This window comes from Chanodichthys erythropterus, chromosome 1, assembly GCF_024489055.1.
Source record: "Chanodichthys erythropterus isolate Z2021 chromosome 1, ASM2448905v1, whole genome shotgun sequence".
Lineage (NCBI taxonomy): Eukaryota > Metazoa > Chordata > Actinopteri > Cypriniformes > Xenocyprididae > Chanodichthys > Chanodichthys erythropterus.
Window position 1 is genome coordinate 27988382 of NC_090221.1, and position 22894 is coordinate 28011275.

General features: G+C 37.5%; 2 protein-coding genes across 5 annotated transcripts in view; both read right to left on the minus strand.

The window, feature by feature from the left end:
- The window catches only part of atrx (ATRX chromatin remodeler), a 52995-nt gene extending 42810 nt beyond the window's left edge, over positions 1-10185 (minus strand). The window contains exons 1-9 of one of the 2 annotated variants that reach the window (XM_067375641.1): positions 9980-10185; positions 8859-8953; positions 7743-7792; positions 6855-6904; positions 5959-6083; positions 5756-5872; positions 3523-3632; positions 3376-3443; positions 907-2798 (exon numbers count right to left, since the gene is read on the minus strand). In XM_067375641.1, coding sequence (XP_067231742.1) covers positions 907-2798; positions 3376-3443; positions 3523-3632; positions 5756-5872; positions 5959-6083; positions 6855-6904; positions 7743-7792; positions 8859-8953; positions 9980-9999 — 2527 coding nt within the window. In that variant the 5' untranslated portion in view covers positions 10000-10185. Of the gene's footprint in view, positions 1-906; positions 2799-3375; positions 3444-3522; positions 3633-5755; positions 5873-5958; positions 6084-6854; positions 6905-7742; positions 7793-8858; positions 8954-9204; positions 9380-9979 lie in introns of those variants that run through there. The other variant, XM_067380962.1, reaches the window with a different exon arrangement.
- Positions 10186-11003: 818 nt separating this feature from the next.
- nup62l (nucleoporin 62 like) lies at positions 11004-20489 on the minus strand. Of its 3 annotated transcripts, none has more exons than XM_067382783.1 (13): positions 20403-20489; positions 18912-19214; positions 17567-17799; positions 17326-17397; positions 17105-17212; positions 15315-15419; positions 15055-15163; positions 14834-14978; positions 13732-13781; positions 12651-12785; positions 12436-12547; positions 12278-12344; positions 11004-11184 (listed from the first exon to the last, which is right to left on the minus strand). In XM_067382783.1, exons 2-13 carry the CDS (start codon positions 19196-19198, stop codon positions 11093-11095), a joined length of 1515 nt encoding a protein of 504 aa, XP_067238884.1. In that variant the 5' UTR covers positions 19199-19214; positions 20403-20489; the 3' UTR covers positions 11004-11092. The 3 variants fall into 3 exon arrangements, with proteins under 3 accessions (XP_067238884.1, XP_067238891.1, XP_067238898.1); XM_067382790.1 differs by having other exon boundaries at positions 20414-20456; XM_067382797.1 differs by lacking the exon at positions 20403-20489 and adding an exon at positions 20269-20402.
- Between the last annotated feature and the right edge of the window lie 2405 nt (positions 20490-22894).

Here is a 22894-nt window from a genome sequence, read left to right on the forward strand (position 1 = left end):
AGCGTAGCAAGTACCGAAATGAGCAAAATCAAGATAGTGTACCGTTTGAAATACAATAAGTATTTTCCAGTACTGGTATACCGTGCAACCGTAATAGGCAGCTAATACTTTCTGCCATAAAATGTAGCTTAATTTAAAGGTTTAGTTCACCCAAAAATGAAATTTCTTTCATTAAGTACTCAGCCTCATGTCGTTCCAAACTCATAAGACCTTTGTTCATCTTCAGAACACAAATGACTATATTTTTGATGAAATCCAAGTGGTTTATCTTTAATGTTATGAAGTGACGAAAAAAATTTGAGCGCAAAAAAATAAAAAAAATAAAAAAAAAATAACGACTTTATTCAACAATTTCCTCTCTGCCCTGTCGTTCTCCTATGCAGTTTACGTTGAAGACACATTGCAGAGCTTCTGTGTTCTACGTCGGAGGGCCGACTCTGTATTGTCCGGGTCCTGCATCAGCATCACACACAAGCATTGTGGTGCTCACGTGAACAGCATTGGCCACTACTGAGCTGGCATTCGGAAGTAAACGCGGAAGCTCTGCACTGCGTTCACTACATCAACTGTGTAAGAGACTAACAGGGTAGAGAAGAAATTGTTGAAAAAAGTTATTTTTGTTTTGTTTTTGAAGTATTCTCGTTACTTCATAACATTAAGGTTGAACCACTGTAGTCTCATTGACTATTTTAACGATGTCTTTTCTGGACCTTGAATGTGGTAATTTCATTGCTTTCTATGGAAGATAAAAAAAAAAAAAAACTCGGATTTCATCAAAAACATCTTAATTTGTGTTCCGAAGATGAACAAAGGTCTTGTGGGTTTGGAACAACATGAGGGTGAGAAATTAATGACTGAAATTTCATTTTTGGGTGAACTAACCCTTTAATCATTTTGTTGACTGACCTGATGACTGATGGAAACCATCAATACTAGCCATAACGGACTCAAGTATTGGTTTAATCTTCTGCTGATCACTGTCTTCATCTGAGTTATCAGCCTGCTTTTCCTCCTTCTCCTCCTCTTCCTCTTCATCACTGGAGGAAAACTCTTCCTTGGGCTTTGCCTTTTCTTTCTGTGACCTTCGTTTTCGCTCGAATGACCTTTTAGGACCTTTTTTGCCCTCTTTACTGCATTCGTTCTCTTCCTTTTTGACGCCTTTGGATTTTTTTTTCCCACTATCAATCTTGGCCAGGTTTTTCATCTCTTTCTCAAGATCGGAGTTGTGGTTTGAGGAGTCAGATTCCCTGCCCTTCTTCTTTTTGGCACTTCTTTTTTTTGCCGTTGACGACTTGTTGCTCTGGTCCGAATCTGAGGAGCCCATATCGAGTTTGCGCTTTGGCTTCGCTTTCTCGGTTGAGCGGGAAGCCAACTTCTTCTTGGTACGTTTGCCAGAAGCGTTCCCGCAGTTTTCGGGTTCACTCTCATCAGAGCTGGCCTTCAAAGCTGCAGTCTGCAGGACCTCAGGGACTTCATCTGAATCTGAATCACACTGCTCCTCGACTGTATCGCTGCGCTCTTCCTTCGTCGTTGACGACCTTGGTTCACGTTTGGTCTTTGCCTCTGGTGACTTGCGTAAGGGTGTGGTCTTCATCCTGGGGGAGCGTCTGCTATCTTGAACCTCCTTTTGTAATGTCTCACCATCCATGTCTTCTGAAGGAGACCGTTCATTGCTCTTATCTCGTTTTATGGTAATTTTAAGAGGAACAGGTGTTAGTTTGACAACAAGCTTTTTACCCAGTTTTGTAAGGCTCTTATTGGATTCCACAACCTCAGCATTGGACGTTGATTTTCCATCACTAGAATCAGTCAAGTTGCCAGCATCATCTTCTTTCTTTACAGCAAGACTCTCTACCATCTCAAAGAGTTCCTCTGGGACAGATGGTGGAACAGACACAATGTCTTTATCAAGAGACACTTCACCAGCTGGGACAGAGCTTTCCTCAAAGTCAGGATTATCTGTCATTTCCTGATCTTTAGCCTCACTTTCTTCAGACCAGTCCTGAGCTTTTTCTGGTGAGAGTGGAAGGCTCTCCTTCATTTCAACATCAGCTGAGTAACTGTTCTGTTGGTTTTCCTCTTCTACCAAAGGATTATGGTCCTTGGTAGGGCAATCCAAACCATCTTCTCTAACAGTAGTGGGGTCAGCATGATGCGAGTTAACTGTTTTACCTGCAGTTTGACTGTCTGGTGGTCTTTGCTCCTCTCCATTCTGAAACTTGAGGCCCTTCTCTTCAAATTCTTTTTCAAGAGAATCCTCCAGAGCAGCATGGGCCTTTTTCAGATCAGCCAAAACTGATTTGAAGGCCTTTAAGTGTCTATAACTTACTGCACTAACGTCAGGGCCTTTTGATTTGTGCTGGAGGAATTGTACAAAAGTACGATTCAAACCATTTGTGGTCTCGATTAGTTTTTTGGTCTTTTTGACTAGCTCTTTCGGAACCTTCAACGTCTTACAGGAAAAGGTTAGCGTTCCCGTTCCGTCTGATGCATAATCCTGTCCGTTTACAGCAGTTTTTTCTCGTTTGGTATGCTTGTGTTTGCGGTCTTCACGCTTTGTCTTGTCATTGTCTCCCCTGGGCTTTTTGTAAGAGGATTCCAAATTGAGCAAAACTTTTTCACAGGTTTTAACAAAGTCCTTCAGCGGCTCTGGGCAACACACATAGCAGTGCCATTTGCTTTCTTCACTCATGATTTCAGACAGCTCTTTTCGCCCAAGGTTGCGCAAAATGCATTTTTTGCAGAAGGCATTGCTGCAGTAGTCACAGCAAATCAGATTACCACCCTCTGCACACCACCTAAAAACAAAAAACAGAACATCCAATCATTACATTAATTTGGGGAAAATGAAATTGCATTATCTAAGGATTTTAAAACCATCCAGACTTTCCAGGTAACAGAAAATGACAAAAAAAAAGAAGCAATTTTTCTACAGTAGTTTTACTGTTTGAATCAGTACAGTAAAAACAGCCACACTATTTTATTTATTTATTGTCAAATTTCTGATTGTTAACTTGATACTGCTTTTAGAAGTATCATTTTTTTGTTTCATTGCGCTGTAGTTTTTATTTGTTATATTGCTTCATTGTAATTTATTTCTTGATTTCTTTTCAATTTTATAATAGACTGTTTACTTGAATAATTACATGAAAAATTGAAGCAATATTTATTTAATTGAAAACACTGTTGTGAAACTTTAAGAATTTTTCATTTAATTTAACTTTAAATTTAACATTGCATTGCATTCTTTAGGATGTTTTAGTTTTTGATGTGGTAAACGTTAACTTACACTGGTATTGGTACTGACTACTAATATGTTGGTATCGTCACAGTTATAATATTATAAATAAATAAAAATAAATGTTATGTACCAACCTGCATTGTTCATCCATCCCTTCATCATCCTTGCTGATATCATCACTCATATAATATTTGAAACATGACTGTAGGAAAAAAGGTATGCATGTTAATGACATAGATACAAGGGCATAATTAGTTGTAACAAGTAAATCTGGTTTCTACCTTGCAGATAAGAACATGCAGTGCAGGATGTTGAAAGATGGAATCCCTCTGAAAATGATTGACTTGTTGTCCACATGCTGTGCAATTAAATATTTCCTGGAGCTGCTCGTCTGAGAGAGATTAAAAAATAAATGAAGATAATAAAACAGTCATACTGCAACGCCGTAGACTCTTTAATATTTTAGCAGTTTCTCTCAATCCTGGTCCTGGTGCAGCCCCAACACTGCACATTTTGTATGCATCTGTTAGTTGAAACGCAATGTAGTTCTTGAGTGCACTACTGATGATCAGGTCTGTACAGGGCTCTAGATTGCGACCAATTGTTTTTGAAAATGTGTGAGTTAAAATTTCACGTTCGCATTGGTGCGAGTCACGAATGCATAATGTTCAGGTTGTTTTGGTAGCTGGCTGGCACATGTACGCCATTAACCCTTTGATGCATACGATCACACCGGTGTGATCAGTCTTGGCTGGTGCCTGGAGAATACGATCACACCGGTGTGATTAGAACGCTCAGTGCAACACATGATCGACTGCTAAATTCAAATGTGCTTTCTTGCTTTGGCTGGTGCTGAGCCAGAGACGGACGCTCTCATCACTTGAGATACATGAAAATTATTCAGTGTATTTAACCACACTTTCCTGTAGCTCACTGTTTAGAGTGTGGCACTAGCAGTGACAAGGTCATGGGTTTGATCCCAGGGATTGCACATACGCAGATACAAATGTATAGTATAATGCAATGCAAGTCGCTTTGGATAAAAACATCTGCCAAATGCATAAATGTAAATGTAACCACACAAGGTTTATTTTAGGTTTCAGACATTTAAATACACTTAAGTACTAGAAAAACAATACATTTATAGTTTGTAAAACACAAAGTGATGTTTAGAAGCGATACATCTGTCATACAGCACTAATGTGGCTCTGGTGTGTCACGTGACAAGCATGATGCTTCGCCATGGAAATAATATAGATAAAAAAAAAAATAATGGAGATAAAATATTATATATATTTACCAACTGAGAAAGTTAGTTGCACCACCGTGAAACATGTCCTGATATTGCAGAGTTAAATGAGTTCCTGGGTCAACATATTTTGTTGATCCTGGAACAACATTCTAGTCTGAAAATTTAGTCTTAACCTTATTCCTACCCCTAAACCTAACCCTACCCATAAGTTATCCCAAAAATCAGAGGGAAATGATAGATGAATAACACTGATGTAGAAGCACCAGTTCATGATTTTAAGCCTAAACTTGACATAATCTGTAAACTTGTCCCTCAAATCTGATTGGTTGATTTGAATGTTGTTCCAGGATCAACAAAAATGTTGACCCAGGAACATGTTGAACTCAGCACAATCAGGTTATGCCACCGTGACCAGCTGGAAAAATGAGTCTAGAGCCCTACAGTATAATCAGGAGTGTTAGATTAGATGTTCTTCGGTACCAGGACTGGGCAACACGGTTATCTTCTCTGAGAGAAGAGATACTGGATTTTTGATTAAATGCATATTCAGCATTAGGCTGATATATAGCGATAATCACAGTACTTGACCTAATTGTGATTATTTGAGATAACCAAACACATAAAGCCATCCAAATAAGTGAATTTTTGCAAATATACAGAGGAAATGCAATAAATTGTAAAGGTGAATGTGTCATTATGATCACCAGTGTTTACCCGCCCGCAATAAATAGATTTCAGTGTGTCCCGTTCATTAAGTAAACTGTGGCGGCCCGGAAATATATTTACTTCTCATAATAACATAAAAGTAATAATGTTGCATTTTGCACCATTGTTGTCAAGTAAACTAAAACCAAAAGCACGATAAGGCTTTTTAATGGCAAAAGACTGTCTGTTTGTGCTGCGCAAAGAGAAGTGCTCAGATCACTCACGTGATCAGCTCCGCACCTCAGTTCACAGTGAATGAATGCAGTTAACTCCATCTCTGCATGTGCTGAGTTTAGCATGCATTTGGGAACGTAGTTACGCATTATTTTCAGTTGACAATTACAGCATTTCACTACATTTGTAATGAGATGCATTTGTAAACTTTTTTTCAGCAAAAATAAAAGCTCACATGATTATCTCTTGAAAGCACAGAAATCAGGACAAAACTAATTATGAAAGTTTCAGAGGGACTGAGGTTCACCCACTAGTTTCACAAAACATAAAAGCTTTCAAAATCCTGGCTTAAGATCATTTACAGTAGACATGAGCTCACTCACCTGGGCGTTTACGTGTACTGTCCTCTTTCACTTTGCTTCCTCTAATACGGAACTCCGGACCTCGGAATTCATCTTTAGCTTCATTAGCAACCGGTTCCGGCTTCACCACCACTGTGCCTGCAAGACGTGAAGCCAAGAGGTTCAGTGTGTCTCTTAAACTACACGCTTCAGAAGGCTCTAAAGCATCATAACAGAGGACTAACCTTGTGGTAACTTGTTAATATCCAGACCGCTCTGCACGCTGTCATCTGCACAGTGTTCACCTCCACTCTCATTTGCACATTCAGGTTCATCAACGGCAGTGTGCTTGGTCACAAATGAAGGTTTTCTTTATTAAAAAAAGGGGGGAAAAGAGGTCAACAGTTTGTTCCAATACACATTACATATACACATACATAGTGTCTAAAAATTTAACTCAAAATGTATATCTTAAATTATGGAGGCATTATAACTGCAGAATAATAGGCTACATCACACAGTGAATACATAAACTATCAATGCACGTGTTTGTTTGGTTTTTGTAAAGTGAGTGGCATTCGATAATGTCAGCGTAATGTTAAGACAACAACTATATCATGAATGTGGGCTCGCTTTTCACTTTCACATGATAAGATTAATAAGTCATCTTCTTGTCAGTCATCTCTTACTGTCATCTCTTAAAAGAAATCTGACTCCTGTTGCGACTCTGCAGACGCTTTCAGTTTATAACTGTAGCGTCCATTGTCTGACTGTGCTGCAGTGGGCAAGTAATGCAATCATGTACGGCCGAACACCATGTAACACCAACCACCGCAGCAATTCTAGTAAACAAGACTATGTAACAATGTTTAGTTCAGCCTAACCGGCTATATATTTTGATCAGATTTAAGACCTCATCTCAAAATTTAATGCCTAACCAAAAAAAAAAAAAAAAAAAAAAAAAAATTTTTAATGGCTTTAAAATCAGATTATTCAGATTACAGACACAGGAACCCTGGGGCTATCCCACATCTGATTTTGAACTGAACCCAGCATAAGTCAAAATAGAAGATATCTGTTCAGTCCAGCTATTTTGCTGGATAACAGCCAGAGTCAGAGCAATGAGTGCAACCCAACTCACCTCTTTGAGCGTGAAGATGATGGTTTGGTCATTTCTGAGGAGCAACCGGGCTGAAAAAAGAAAAAAAAGAAAACATAAAAAAAATAATAATAATAATTTTTAGAGTTAAATCCACAACACTAACTCAACTCTCCAAATGTTTTATAAGCAGCTTGGTAAACCATCACACAATGAATAGACAATCACAGAAATATTTCCTGAATAAATTGTGTCCACTAAGAAATTATTCAAGCAACATTAGCCTCATATATTAGTGTTGCATAAAAGGGTCCCAACCACAACGCCCACAGGGACATCTCATTGTTCAACAATCCTGGTGCACATTCCTGTATATTTTAACACCAATTCAGAAATAGCAATGGTGTAATGAGCGTTCAGGTGATTTTAGACTTAAAATTGTTGGAATAAAATGTATGTGCTGGATTTCAGTTTAATATTTCCATGTCTTTTATACGCTTGCTGAACAAACTAACAAACTAAGCATGTGCATCAGTTGTATAATGGATGCTTTATCTATGCACTGTATCATTCTCATACTATTACACAAAATGAGGGGAAAAGCTGTTTATTCAGGAAAGCCTGTTGCTAAATGGCAAGCATTATCGTCATTCTTTAACACATGCGTGACAATGTGGTGCTCTTCATGCGCTCTTCTCTTGTAAATTAGCTGAGCTACAATTACATTATCTAGAGACGTAGGTGCGACTTGCCATTTTAAAAAGACTAACTATTGCTTTCGTATGACTGAAAATTACCGTTTGAAGTGCATGTAAAAGCACTTAGTGAGTACAAAAACATGACCTGATGCTGGAAACTTGTCACAATAGGACCCAGTGTTATAGTAAACTGCAGAGAAACAAAGCAAAAACAGGCTCTGTAGACACATACCTCATTCATTTTCTCAACAGGGATGTTTAAGTCACTGGTTGCCATTTTACCTGCAACATGAGAAAAGCATACAAACAAAAGTTATATTTTATCTGTATCATTTCCAATTATAGTTGCAGATTAAAATGCAATAAATTATTGAGAAATAAGAAAGCAAGCATTTATGTATTTTAAAAGTAAATATTTATGTATAAATATTTAGCCTTATTCATTATTTGTAACCTTTGAAAAGTTTGAACTGAAGTGAATTTCTGAGCCATGTCAGTTGGGATGACAGTAGTGATCCTCACTAGGTGTGTTAGATTCCAGGTGTTTCGGAGTCGACTCTGACTCTCGACTCCTCAACTCCATTTACTTTACATCAAAACAGGCTAAGGAATAATACAAGATTGCAGTCGTTATTACACACTAAACTTTTTTCCACCGACACTAGAGTGACTGTCCAAATTATTTGAATTTGGCGATGACATTATACCTCGAAATAAGCCTATCAACGTCTTACCTAGCTGTTGACGATACCAAATTGATCGGTCGAATATTATGTCAGCATTAAATAAGAAAGAAGGTAAAATATTCTTTAATGAATTCATCGTGTTATAACGGATGTGTGATGGCGCCAAATGCCCATAATTATCTTATGTCTTAGGCTAAAAGTTGCTTGGACAGGAGAGTAAAAGATACACTTATTGATGCATTTATGCTTGATGTGAGATTTATGGCTAGTGTAATCATTATGAATACAAATTAGATTAACTTGGAAATTCAAATGTATATTTATTGCATTAATATAGCAATTATCACTCTACAAAGCTGGTGCAGATCTATGTATAATTACAAACTGAAGTTATTATGACTGGTATTTATTTTTTAAATAAGCTACATGCAGGATGAAAGTATGTGACAGTTGTTCCTGCAACAGCGTAATACATCAGTGTCTGAATTCCTTGCTTCATTTCATTCACTACTTGCTAATATATTGCACTCAACTGGCAGCAACACAGCAAGAGAGTCAACAATGAGGGTCGATTCCTTTAATGGAGTCAACCCCAACTCTAGGGCTACTCAGAGTCTAGGAATCGGCTCTTTTGGAGTTGACTTCCCATCACTTATCCTCACCATTGGAAATGTCTTGAGAATCAATGCTTTCGTCGTCTGGAGAATTACCCAAGAACTCATGAAGTTTAGTCACCAATGTATTCAGTTTACTGGACCTGAAAGAAAACACAAGATATAATATGTATAAAGATATGAAACAAACACATAGGCCACCTTTACAAACAATAGTATCCACAGACTGAATTGAATATGGAATTTCAGTTAAAGAAAATCTTTATTTTATTAGACAAAAAGGAAAACATAGTGGAGGATAATACTGTTTGCTGTAGTAGCTTTGTGGCAAAAATAAGGTACATTTTATAAAGACAATTCGTAATACAACAATAACAAAATGATAGTAACTTACATGAAGCATAATTTAAACTATCCACCGATTTACCTAACGTCCCCTGCCCTGACAAAAGTCTTAGTCAAAAAACAAACAAACAAAAAAAATCAAAAAACAAATAATGAGCTAAAAAAGGCCGTTGTTAATGTGAGGAGACTTTTTAGCGGTCTCTGTTGATTGGCAGGTGGCGTCATCACTGAGCCCGTCTCCTATTAGCGCGTAACACAACAGCCGGTAACAGGACGGAAGACATGCACTGATAAGAGCGAACATAAACAAACTGATCAGCTCGTGCCTCCCATTAAGAGTAAGGAACATGCCACGAAACCAAATACACGAATAAGACAACAGGAGTGAAAAAATAAAACAAGTCGTCTCACTACAGATGACTGTTCATGATGTTTTGGCAACTTGTTTGACACAGACTGTTATCCACTGATTCATTTTCAATGCACGAGCCGATGTTTATAAGAAAACACAAGAGAGAGACAAAAACAATACACACATTTCCTATATCTACTTAATTCTATACTAAAGCACCCATTTTAATGAAGTGCTGAGAATTTGGTGGAGAAAGGCCTAGTTCTAGCATATGACCAATGCACCTATATCTGCACAATGGGGTGAATTATAAAAACTAAGTTACTTGTAAAAGAAAAGCAATGCACTCCATTAGGATTTCAATTCCCATAAAATATCCTTATGACGCCCCCTAACTATGTGCTACACTTAGGCATAGATGTAAAGTGCACAAATGCATGCGCGTATTACCCGGCTACATCCCTACACCTACCTTAAGATCTCTGTGCTCATTTCACGCGCAGATCTTTGAGACGTCACCGGTTTGGCCCCGCGAGGAAAGCTGTTTTTTCATTCGATCCGGTCAATTTTTATGTGTGTAGTAAAAGTAAATTGTGTTTTACGCCGCTCAAGGCAGACAAAGCGAGAGCGCCATCTTGCCGGATGGCTCGAGACGCGCTAAAATGGCGCACGCGAGACTCCTCTCATCTGCGCGCGCGCTCTGTGAACACTGAACGCAAATAGACACATGCACCAGCACCAATTCACTTCAACAAGACGGACCGCGTCCTCTTTCTGAATACACGAATACGTGTCACTGAATACATTTTTAAAATGCACAGAAAGATCATATATAATGCATGGGATAATGCAAGGAATGCAAATAAATAGGGAAACTAGGGCATGAGTTCTATGATGCATTCCGGACACATGCTTGCTGTTACCGGCGCGTGCTATAATAAATGTGCTGAAATCACGGCATGTATTTTGTTTCAAGTTATGACACCAATATGCCTAGCATCCGTGCAAATGCAGTTTGATGCACAAGCATCACAATGCAGACGCTGCACTTCAGACAAGACTCGTAGTTCATGCTACATACAGACTACATGCATGTGGAGAAGAGCCTGTGTTCTCCGGCACACGCATGAAGTCGCATCCTCAGCAGTGCACATACCTGCAAATGTCGGTGGTCATTTCGCCCCCTTTATAAACCTGCGCCCTCGTTTAAAATATGCTTCTTATTTTATTTTTTGAAAATATTTCCCCCCTAGAAGCACACTTAGATTGCTTGATGATATTAAACAATGCCAGTGTCCATGTTGCTATGGTGGAGCTCCATGCAGCTGATTGGCTCGTTTTATCCCTTAAGTGTAAACCAGGAAGAGAAACTCCCAGCTTTACAGATGTATTCATTTTAGTTTCATTGCCATCTTTGATTTTTTATTTATTTGTATTTTTTTTATTTTGCAAGTTGCAATCAATATGAACACAAAAAGAAACTTATTAAAAGGGAATCAGGTAAAAGAAATGATTTTATTTTGAAGTAAATAACAAAAACAATGACATTCATTTACATCTGATTGAATTTTTTTTTTATGCTTGATCACTGGAAGTTTAAACGAAAGCTCTTCTCTTGTTCCTTGCTGCGGTTTTCACACAACTTTGAGACCTCCTCCACTCTCCTCTGGAGTAAAACTGCACAAAGAAAGTATACGTTAAACATTAGAGGAAACATTCATACCTCTAAACTCAAAAAAGGTGACATGTTTACGAATTAAAGTATTGTAGGGGGGTCTGGAGTAAACAAAGCATTCTGGTGACCTCTGACAAGACAATAAATGAACAACAACAAGAACAACAAAAAAAAACATTTGTTAAAAAAAAAAAAAAAAACATTTATTGACACTGGCTGGGCTTTGACACAAATTTCAAAATTGGATTTGATTTTGATTCAGAAGCTTGCAATTTGATTACCTTCCATTCAATATTGATTCATTTGGGGCCTATCAGGTACAGTACATGGTAAATTTCCTCAAAGACAAAAAAAACTCTCTCTCAACTAATGCTGTAAACTATTTGGGGGAACAACAGTTAGTACATCATTTTAATATTAAAATTTTGAAATTAATTGATTTCTAAGCTACTTATACATTATACATAAAGTTTTTATAATAACAATACATTTTTAATTACAATTTTTTGTAGCTGACTAATGAGTTTTTGGACATTGAATGGCTTTTGTGTAAATGTGACATTTATATAAGTCGTTTTATTGATGCCTTTCTAGGGTTGAAACACTGATTGATCGATTACATGTGACATGATACGGATTTCGGTAAGTTGTACTGCATCTTTTAACACCTTTGGATGTTCGTTCATGTTTATTTTATGTTGCAACTAGCAGAGTGGAAGAGTTGGTCAGTTCACATGAGCTCTGCTTGAACTGAAGTGCTACAGTGATCTGTCACGCCACAGAGCGCCAAGAAAGATCACGACACCTGGACAGATGTCTAAGGTCTCACTCCAGTCTATGGGAAAGTTGCCCATTTTCAATTCTTGTGAGGTTTATTGCAATTTCACCCTGACCGACCCCCCTATTCCCCACGGGGAAAAAAAACCCTCTTTTGATATACACCACTTACATAAATGACATATTTTGATTAAAAACAGCGAATTTCGTCAAAGAACGACTAGCTTGCAGGTATGAACATTTCATAATGGACTGTCAATTTATTTTTACTTTCTAAAAGAGTCCATGAAAAGCCTTTAAATCCAAAAAGATACTAACCAGAGTTTTGTTCTACCCACTGTAGAGAGTCCATATGTGCATTGAGGATTTTGCAGATCTGCTGAAGCTGAAAAACAACACCAGTCACTCTTAGCCCAGATCACACCACAAATCAAAAAGAGCATTTCTGTATCAAATACGGAGCGTGTTTTGCATACAGGGTCAGTGGTATCACCAGGTCCGCTGGATGTGTTGAGGTGTTCAATAATCTCTTTCAGATCTTGGGACATTCTTTTGAGTTGGGCATCCACATTTTCTGCCAACTTGTACCTAGACAAAAGAGATTAGTGAAATACTCAGTGACGTCACAATACTTGCAGGAAACATGAGCTCCTCAGATGGCTGTGAGAGTCTTGACTGTTTTTGTTCTTACGTTCTTTCTCGTTCTTCATCTGCATTCTGCATGTAAATGGTTCCGCTTTGCTCTTTCACAGACTCCTCTAATGGACCAAGAAGATCCTCCAGCTCTTTCTGCTGCGACAGGATGAAGTCCAGCTCTTGATCCAGCCTGTGGCACAAGCAACGAAATATGAGTAACACAAAGTTCACATCAAACACAGCAACAGACAGACAGTGCAACTTGATTAGCACGACTTATCAAAGGGCTCTATGGAATACTTGTTTGTTATGAGTCAATTGCTATATTTTTGCAGTATTTTTATATAATAAGCATTAAACTGTATAATAAACTGTATAACCGTTGCCTCTGGTCGGTGCTATAGAGCACTGAGCACCAGAACAGCTTTTCCCTCAAGTAATCTCCCACCTGAACAAGTAATAGGATATTGCCAACAGGGTCTCTTCATTGTGCATATAGTGTGATCATTTTATATACATTCTTATTATGTACCTCTGTACACTTAAATTTGCATATAACTGTACATCTGTAAATAGCATAGCAATTCTGTCTATTGTGTATTTTCTATATTTTTATTACTGTCTTGTATAGTATTAAATTTAATTTTATTGTCTTATATCATTTTTTACTGCTTTATCTCAATGTATGTCTGTACTTTTTGTCTGAACTGGAAGTTCCTGTTACCTAAACAGATTCATTGTGTGTGTAAACACTTGGCATTAAAGCTCATTCTGATTCTGATTTTCTGCTGTGCTAGTTTCTCTTATAGCACTCTGTGCTTTCTCACAATAAATGATCTCAACTCAAAATGATCTCAAGTAGCAATGTAAGAAGTATAATAATGTACAGTCAGCCAGTCACTGCAAAAAATAAATAAATAAATGAAAATAAACACCTCGATTTGACTCTATACCTTCAGCTTTGTGTTGTGGTCCTGATAACCCTTTTGGGATTTTTTTTGTAATAAGGACCAGATGACAGTACATCATCTCTTGCCTATTAATGCTCTTCCACCAAATTAAGCTTTAGTGAATTACTTTAAAATGCAGTTTTCAATATACATACAACATTTTAATTCAAGTAAAACATTGATTACCTTCGCTGGTCCAGTTTCACCTTCTCCATATCTTTATGTAAAGCAGTTATCTAAAAGAAAAAAATAGAAAATAGATTTAAACAATAAGACTAAACATGTTGAGCTATATAACAATTTGTTTTTTGTCTATAAATGTATCAAAACAGTTGTTCCCTTGTCTATTAAAACATGTAAATATTAAAAAGCATCTTTGGTGTTTCCATGGTTTCTACAAAATAAAACCAGAAACTGAGGGTGACGCGGGTATGACGCAATTGACAGGCGACTCCTCACACGTCCTAGAGCCTTGGTTAAAATTGCAATTTTCTCACGATTTATAAATAGTTGGAAACATTTGGGATATTGAAAGTACTCCAGTGAACAAAATATATAACACTGGCCTAGTGGTTTTTGGATATTAAGTCCCTGTTTCGGAACAATGCAATAGATCTACAGGTGTGAAAACACCCTAAAATGCAGCTTTCTGGGCGCGTGCTCTGGATGTGTGTAAACTTCTCAAAGTGAGTAGAATTGAGTTCTCTTTCGCATCTTCTTGTGCTTGAATATTTAAATTCACAAGGCTTAAAAACACTTGCAAAGGATAAACTTTCATGAAGATGCAGCACTGGTCCGATCAGACAATGGACTAAAAGCGCTGCACAGTTCAATTGTCCCGAGAAAAGTACTGGCCAGTCTTTATTGTCGAGATTTCATTTTGTTTTAGCAAACGATGGATTATGCAACAGAATTTATATAACACAGTGCCTTCACACAGTTAATTAATAAACTGTTGGTTTGTTATACCAGCCTTTTCATACTATAAGCCTAGCTATCAAAATGGAGTAAATCACCTTTTGTGTGATTGTTTTGACACTTTTTTTTTTAATTATTGTGTTATCTCTTTGACAGACTAATGAAAGGAATTATTTCTCTCTCTCTCTCTCTCTCTCTCTCTCTTACATACATACATACAAACAGACAGAGAAAGAGAGAGAGAGAGACATTGAAAGAGAGCTCAAAGGTGGCTCTCTTTACTGGTCATGAAATCATTTCTGTACCAGTGCAAAGATGGTATATGCAGGGAGGGGAAAAAAAGTTATTTCTTTCTCTTGTATTTATCTACCTTTTCTCCATTCTCCACCAGCATACGGTCCCAGGCATTGACCTGAGTGGCCTGCTGAAGAAAGTGTCGTTCTTGGTCTTCCAATTCTGAGCTCCACTTGTTAATCAAAGCCTCCAGTTGAGCATATGACATCACTGGAGCAGTGCTGACAAGAGACAACACAAGAATTTAATTCTGCAACTTGACAGAAGGAAACATCTCACATGTGAAAAGCTTTGTACCTGGTTGTGACGATTGAAGTAGAGGTGGCAGTGGTGGTGGCTGGTGCAGTAGATGCTGCAGTCTTCAGCCCCAGAGAAAAACCAGTAGTAACTCCAGTGCTAGCAGCAGCTACACAACACACACACACACACACACACACACACAATTACAAATAACAGAGGAAAATAGCTATAACGAGACCTCTTAATAGTTGTACTTTGGCCTCAATTATTTGTTGAGAATGCATTATTGAGCAGAGCCAGAGTGTAAGTGAGGGCACCTGACGTTGCAGTAGGAGCAGCTCCTAGAGGCTTCAGAGACAGGCTTGTGGAAGCGATGGATGCTGAGGTCATCACAGGTGCCACGGAGGCCATCGAAGAGCCCACTGACAGAGCACAGAAAAAAACCATGGGCTCTCATGCTGATTCCTCTATAACAACCCAAAAAGATGGCAACAGAGTTCCCGCACCTTTGATCCAATGAACTTACATTACTTTTCCAATTGTTTGTGATGGATATATAAATATTTAAAAAGAAAAAATAAATTTTTAACACTTTACAATAAGGTCTCATTTGTTAACATGAATTAATGCATCACTTTTGTGTCATTTAGTTGCATTGGACATGTGTGATCAGGCCTTAACACTGTGTGAAGAAAATATTTTTGATACTAGCCAGGCTCTTTGAGAGATTTTGCAAAAGCAGTTGTGCTTCATCTTGATTAGCTGTGTTCACGTCCTCAGACTCAGATTTTTGCATTCTGTCAACATGGTTAGTAAGTGGTACAAGTAAGAGTTCTGCAAGTTGTTTACATTCATTATCAGGTTTCCAACTGACACTACTAAGTTCTACAGAAGGTGGCGCTGTTTTTTTTTTTAATCAAAAAGGTCATTTAATCATATTACTATTATTTTGCTTTAATAAGTGCAGTTACTAATAATATTACATTGGAAATTTGTCAGTAAAGCACTGAGTTTGAATTGAGATGCAGATAACATTAACTTATTAACAGTAAAGTGCAAAAACATTTTTATAGGGAAAAATGTAAATATTCTACTCTTATTAAATGTACCATACTGAACAAACCGACAGCTTCAGTGATTATAAAAGGAGCATTCTTTACTTGCTTTGTGTAATTCAGCCACAATTTGAATTTTTTGTTTTTCATGAGACTTTGTGACTTTTCCATATATTAGGGAATCAATAAGTGCTCTGCCACCATCTAGTGGTAATTTCATGTCTCGTTCCTCTCTGTTTTGTGCAGCTTCTGTTTGTATGAGTCTTCGTGCCACAATTTAGCTGCACGAGCACGGTAGCTCAAAATAGTATAGTATCATCTAAAATCACTTGAATGTCCAAACTGGCAAACCTTAAATCAAATATAACTGACAAAGTTTAGTAAAGACGCAAGGCTGTCCGCTTGCCGCCATCACTATGTGTTGAATCGGCGTTCACCTCTGTGTTGCTTTTATGCCACTGACTGGACGGGGCAGAGTCATGTGGCTACACATGCGGTAGTACGTTTTTAAGGGGGAAGTATTAACAGGATTAAAAAAAAAAACGAAATCTCCGATTAAAGGCTCTTTAAGCGATTCTGAGCGGAGTAACTTCCTGTTGACGTTCAAAGTGTTGCCAAACCAAACAGAGGCTAGCTAGACCCTCCCTCCTACTCCTCCTGGCCCTTCCCTCCGTGCTTCCTGAAACAGTCATGAACGCACATTTAAAATGTAATTAGCTTGCGTATTGACGCTGCTTGTCGGTTATTGGCATGTTTATTATGTTAAGTGGTCCAGGCTGCACCAGTTTGTTTTTTTTGCCGTTTTCGGGGCTTGTGGCGACTACAGAGACCGCGTTTTCTTACAGTGTGTTCAGGGGACAGGCAGCTAGCGGATAGTGAGGAGATGTTTGCTGTATGTGACAAAAATTTTTTTGGCGTGACTTCGATTAGAGCACCTTTAATAATCGATTACTTTTCGATTAATCCTCCAGCCCTAACACACACACTCTCTCACTTGGGAATTTGACTGAACAGGAAGATTCTTCATGACAAGAAGTGGAAGAGCAACTCACATGTGAATCCTGTGGCTGGCGTTGAGGCTATAGGATTTGCAAACAGAGAGGATACTGGAGCCGTCATGGACTGACTTGATACAGCAGAGCTGGTGGGGGCTGGGGTGGCTAAACAAGAACAAAAATTATATATATATATATATATATATTATATACAACTATTTTTTTTTTCTTTTGCCAGTTTTTCTAATATTAGAATAGCCACACTACATATTACATGCCTGAAGTCTTGATTCCAAAGTTAATAGCAGTTGTTGAGGCTGTGGATGTGGTAGAAGCGCCAAGAGTGAGACCTATAAATCAGCAGCAGAACAAATTAATACATAGATATGAAAAACATATTAGTATCTTTCCTTCATAAGGACCAGTGTGACACAGTGTAACACACTATAATGGACTACAACAAGGCCACAAAGCTCTTATTTTGAAGTGGGTGTAAAGACATATGTAGCCCTGTATGACCTGTGGGTTGAGCCCCCAGTGAGAGCGCAGGGGTGGGCTGTGCTGGGGCAACTGAGGCTGCCTGTACTTTGGGTGTCCCAAAGCTGAACCCTCCCATAGGCTGCTGGGCCGCTGTAGTCTGAGTGGCCAGACCTCCGAGAGTGAAGCCTGTCCCGGCAGTTGAAGCCCCCAGAGTCACACCTGTGGTCGCAGGTTGAGATGCTGCAGGTGTGCTGAGTTTTGGAAGGGAGGCACTGGATGCATAGACATGAACAGAATATATTAAATATATCATTTAGGTTAAATGTAACATGTAATCGTTTCAAATCCTGCTGCTCCACTGTCATTTTTCAGTTATACAATGTACATTCCCAACTCTAAAATCTGACTAGATGAGGCACATCCAAAGTCATTATAAAATATCTTTGACTGCACACCTGGTGAATGCTACATTAAAGACACTTAAACACTAGATGGAGCATTGGATGATTGTTTGTTTTTTGTTTGTTTTTCATGGCAAGAAAAATGTATGGTAAAACTATATCAGGTATTTACAATTTATTTTTGTAAAAACTCAAAAACTATATTTGGTTTAACTTTGTTAAAAATTTCTTCAAAAGAGTTATAGCATTGGATAAATAGGAAATAGATAGGATGCATTTTGAGGGTTTAGAAACAGCCAGTTTACTTTTAAATCAAGCAGGAATACAGCAAATGTCCAAAAGCACAAATGAAACCACCTGTTTGAAATTCTTATTGATCATGTAGCCAACTAGTCCTAATGTGTCAAGTTGCTAAATAGATTACATTCAGATTAATAATTATAGAGTGAAATTGTCCACTTTTACAGCTGCTGGGGTTTCAGAAGAATTTCTCTCATTTATTTTTCTGAACAAGGCAACCAGCTACAAGGTGAATCACATAATTACAAACTTTGATTTGAAACAAAAGTATTTGAAAATCATTAAAAAGACAAACGGTTCAAGACTGTGTACTTATAGGCTTTAGTGAAAGAAATAAATACAATACATTAAAGAATTAAGAATTAAATAATAGAATTAAAGACAATGGAGAAATAAAACTATGCAGTTTTTCAACAGGAATTGTGCTGTTTTAAAAAATAATTTTAAATAAAGCAAACAGATGGCTTTAACAAAACCATATACCATCGATTAACACCCTTGTAGCTCACAGTAAATCTGTCTTTAAAGGTTTTTAAGTTCAATTAATTCCCCTTTTGGAGAATTTTTTTTTTTCTTCTGCCGCTCCACTCTCTTCCTTGGAATATTATTGCTTTATCACTTTATTAAAAGGAATAGATCTCACACACACACACACACACACTTCACCCAAGATAAAGTCTCACCCAAATGAGAAGCCTCCACTTGAGGTGCTGCTCTGAGTCTGGGCTCCGAAGCTGAATCCACCTTGTGTGCTTCCATTATTCTGTGTTGGCTGTGCGAGCAGTCCTGCAATCTGAGACTGCGAGGGGTTTCCAAAGGTTTGAGTCTGGGGTTGGCTGGTCCCAAAAGAGAAGCCCCCTCCTGCAGGAGTGCTGGTCTGCAGCCCGAAGCCTGTGGTGGCCGCAGCCGTAGTTTTGGGTGGTCCAAAGGTGAAGCCCCCAGTGCCCGTCTGTCCGAAGTTAAATGCCATAGTGCCGCAAAAGACCCTGTAAATGACGGCAGGAGGGGGAAAAAAATGTGTGAAATAACTGTGTTAGATAACTTTAATAATCCTTGCTTTTCCAACAGTGGACCTTTAATGATTATATGTTGGGATTAAAAGTCTCTACAATGTTGCTACAGTGAATTTCCATCAATTTAATTGCAGAGAAGATATGTAGAAGATCAGTGTCTTGGGGCAAAAATGCCATCAAAATGAACAAAAAATGCCCCTTAAAAATTCAAGATACGAATGTTATTAATATTTTAACATAGTGTTATTACTAAATGTCTATTAGTCTCGGATATTTAAATAAAGTGAATATGACGCAGCCTGAAAAAGTTTACAGTGACAGTCATAAGAATTTTTTATACTTTAATGCCTGTTTTGGGGCCACTTGTTTCTTAGGAAAAATGCATTAGATTTGATTCTAAGAATTAAGATGACCTATTGTATCTATTTTTCTCAATTTTAAGAACAGGTTAAAACACAACTATGTGCCAAGCAGCTAAGGCAGTATGAACATATTTAATTCTAATAGAAAGCTAAATGTGAAATATTTTGTGATATATTAGAGAGTGTCTCAAAACCTACTTAGCTGCCTATCATTAATTTAGACTATGATGTTATCAAAAAACGTTATTTATGTAACTTAGGCAGCTCATTAGGCTGATACTACGCACCAAAATGCATTTGCTACACCTTGAGACTACAAAGGCTTTTTAGCTTATTTTGGCTTTTTAGATTAGTTTTGCGACCACAAGGTTGAAAAATTGTCTTTTAGTTTCACTAGGCTTTGAAACTAAATCATACTGTTTACGAAGGCAACTTACTAGGTTCAGAGAAAGCAATGTTTTGGTGTCCAACTAGCTTCTCTTTCATATTCAGTGATAACATGATATTAAAATCAACTGATAACAAACTAAAGCAGCAGAGCAGCTTATGCTTCTTTAGAGATGAACATTAGTATTATGAGTTCTTTAAAACTGATGAATGTGATAAAGAACTGATATTGTTTAACGTCATTGATAATACAGCTAAGTTAGCTGACAGTTACTCACATTAAGTTCACTGAACGCCCTCTACTGCACAGTCACATCACCCACGCTCTTTAAAACTAAGACAGACTCACTAAATAATGTATTATAAGGTGGAGTAAAACTTCATATCGGAAAAAAATACAATTAAAACTTACGTTGTACGTACAGCACTTCACTGCAGCTCACGCGCGCAATGTTCGTCACATTACATGCGCTTCCCTTCTGAGGACCTCTACGTCAACTGTCTAAAATCTGCCTGATCGAAATTACAAGATCTGATCTCACACAATATGCTACTGAAAATTGGTCCTACATCAAACTACAAAGACAAAATAAACTGCTGCACCAAATATTTTTTTATTCTTTTTATTTATTGCAATATTTTGTTTAATTACGATTACATTGACAAAAAGAGCCAATGTGGCTACCATAAAAGTCAGTGTCGCATTTGAATCGGTTACACACAGTAATATTAAAGGGTTATTTTCACCCAAAAATGAAAATGATGTAATTTATTAATCACCCTCATGCCGTTCCACACCCGTAAGACCTTCATTAATCTTCGGAACACAAATTAAGATATTTTTGGTTGAAATCCGATGGCTCAGTGAGCCAGCAATGACATTTCCTCTCTCAAGATCCATTAATGTACTAAAAACATATTTAAATCAGTTCATGTGAGTACAGTGGTTCAATATTAATATTATAAAGTGACGAGAATATTTTTGGTGCGCCAAAAAAACAAAATAATGACTTATTTATTGATGGCCGATTTCAAAACACTGCTTCAGGAAGCTTCAGAGTGTTATGAATCAGCGTGGCACACTAAAAATATTCTCGTCACTTTATAATCATACATTTAAAAGACAATAATGACTGCTGGCATAAAGATGCTGAAGCAAAGTTTTAAATCTTTAACCTAAAAAAAAGTGTTATTATCAGTGTTTGGACTGCTCATAAGCATTAGGGACTAAGAACCAGAACCAATATTTATATAATAATTATAAAATAAAAATTATACTTAGGCCTATAATGTTCTTTTATTTTATGCTACAGATTCTCACTTTATTCTTTATTAAGTTCATTGAGTCTGAATATGCTTGAAAACACAAATAAAATATAAAAACATCCAATCTGTTTTCAGAAGCTCCAAAAGGTCATCAGAAACTCCACCCTTACACAAAACCTAGGAATTGATAGTCTTATTATTTCTAACTTAAATTTTTACTGAAAGCTAAAACGAGTCAGTGTTTTGAAAAACAGAGGAAGACACATTATGTTAGGATTTTTAACCCATAGATTTTGATTGTAATGGTTATTTACTTTTAAACCAAATTAAGTTCAGAAAGTGGAAGTAAATTGTAGACTATTGGATCTTTTACAAGAAGAGGAAATGGATTCAAAATCTGTTGAAGATCTTTCTTGTCCTGTTTGCTGTGAAATCTTCAAGGTTCCTGTTATTCTGTCCTGTAGTCACGGTAATTGTAAAGAGTGTCTACAACAGTTCTGGAAAAGTAAGAAAACTCAGGAGTGTCCTGTCTGCAGGAGAAGATCCTCAAAAGTTGAACTTCCAGTTAATCTTGCGTTAAGTCATTCCTGAAGGATAGAAATGAGTGCCATTCATCAGGGTCTGAGGAGATCTGCAGTTTACACAGTGAGAAACTCAAACTCTTCTGTCTGGAGGACAAACAGCCTGCATGTGCAAGAAACCTGAAGACCTGAAGGCTTTTTTAGAGGTTTTTTTTTTTTTTTTTTTTTTTTTTTCTGAGTGACAAACACAAAAGTAAAGACTCATAACTCCAAAACTGTAGCAAGGGGAGTCAAAAGGTAGGTATCATTTGATAGAACACTTTTTAAATTTTAAGAAAATATAACATTACATTACATCAGAAACAGCTGATAAAAGACAAAAAATATATAAATCTTTTTAAAATAATTTTTCTTTTTTTTATTATTTGACATGGAATAACTCAGGAACGCAATAAGTCTGAGCTTCATCTGGTTCAGATTTTGTGTTGATAGCATAGTTTAATTTAATAAATTGTTATTCATTTTTTCCGCAGCCAGGTGGCGCCAACAGGCGGTAAACTCCGGTTTAGAGGCACTTCTCAGCACTCTTTAGGAGTTTTTCAAAATGGTTAGATGCATTAAAAAGATGAGATTCTAAGCATTAAAATGATATCTAATTTGTGATATTCAACATTGGAAAACGAACATGGATGGGTCCAGGAACATTGGCATCCCGGAAAGATGAGAGACATGTTTTTAGCCAAGTATGTTAAATCATTCCGTGAGTAATATCTTGTGATTAACGCAATATATTATGTTGATTCTGAGTTCATTCTAATCATGAGAATCTGCTTTAAATATTGATGTCACGATTTCTTTCAGTTCCTGGACTTCAATTCCCATAATCCTCCCTGCCACACATTTCACACCAATCATCAATTTCCACATACAGCTGAAGCACATTATCTGGACTATTTAAGACTCACTGACACACCATCTCATTGTGAAGTCTTGTTAACCTGTGTTGCAATTCTGAGCGTTACCCTGCCTGCCTGCTTCAAGCCTGCCTCCCTCAAGCCTGCCTCCCTCAAGCCTGCCTGCCTGCCTGCATGCCTGCCTCAAGCCTGCCTCAAGCAAG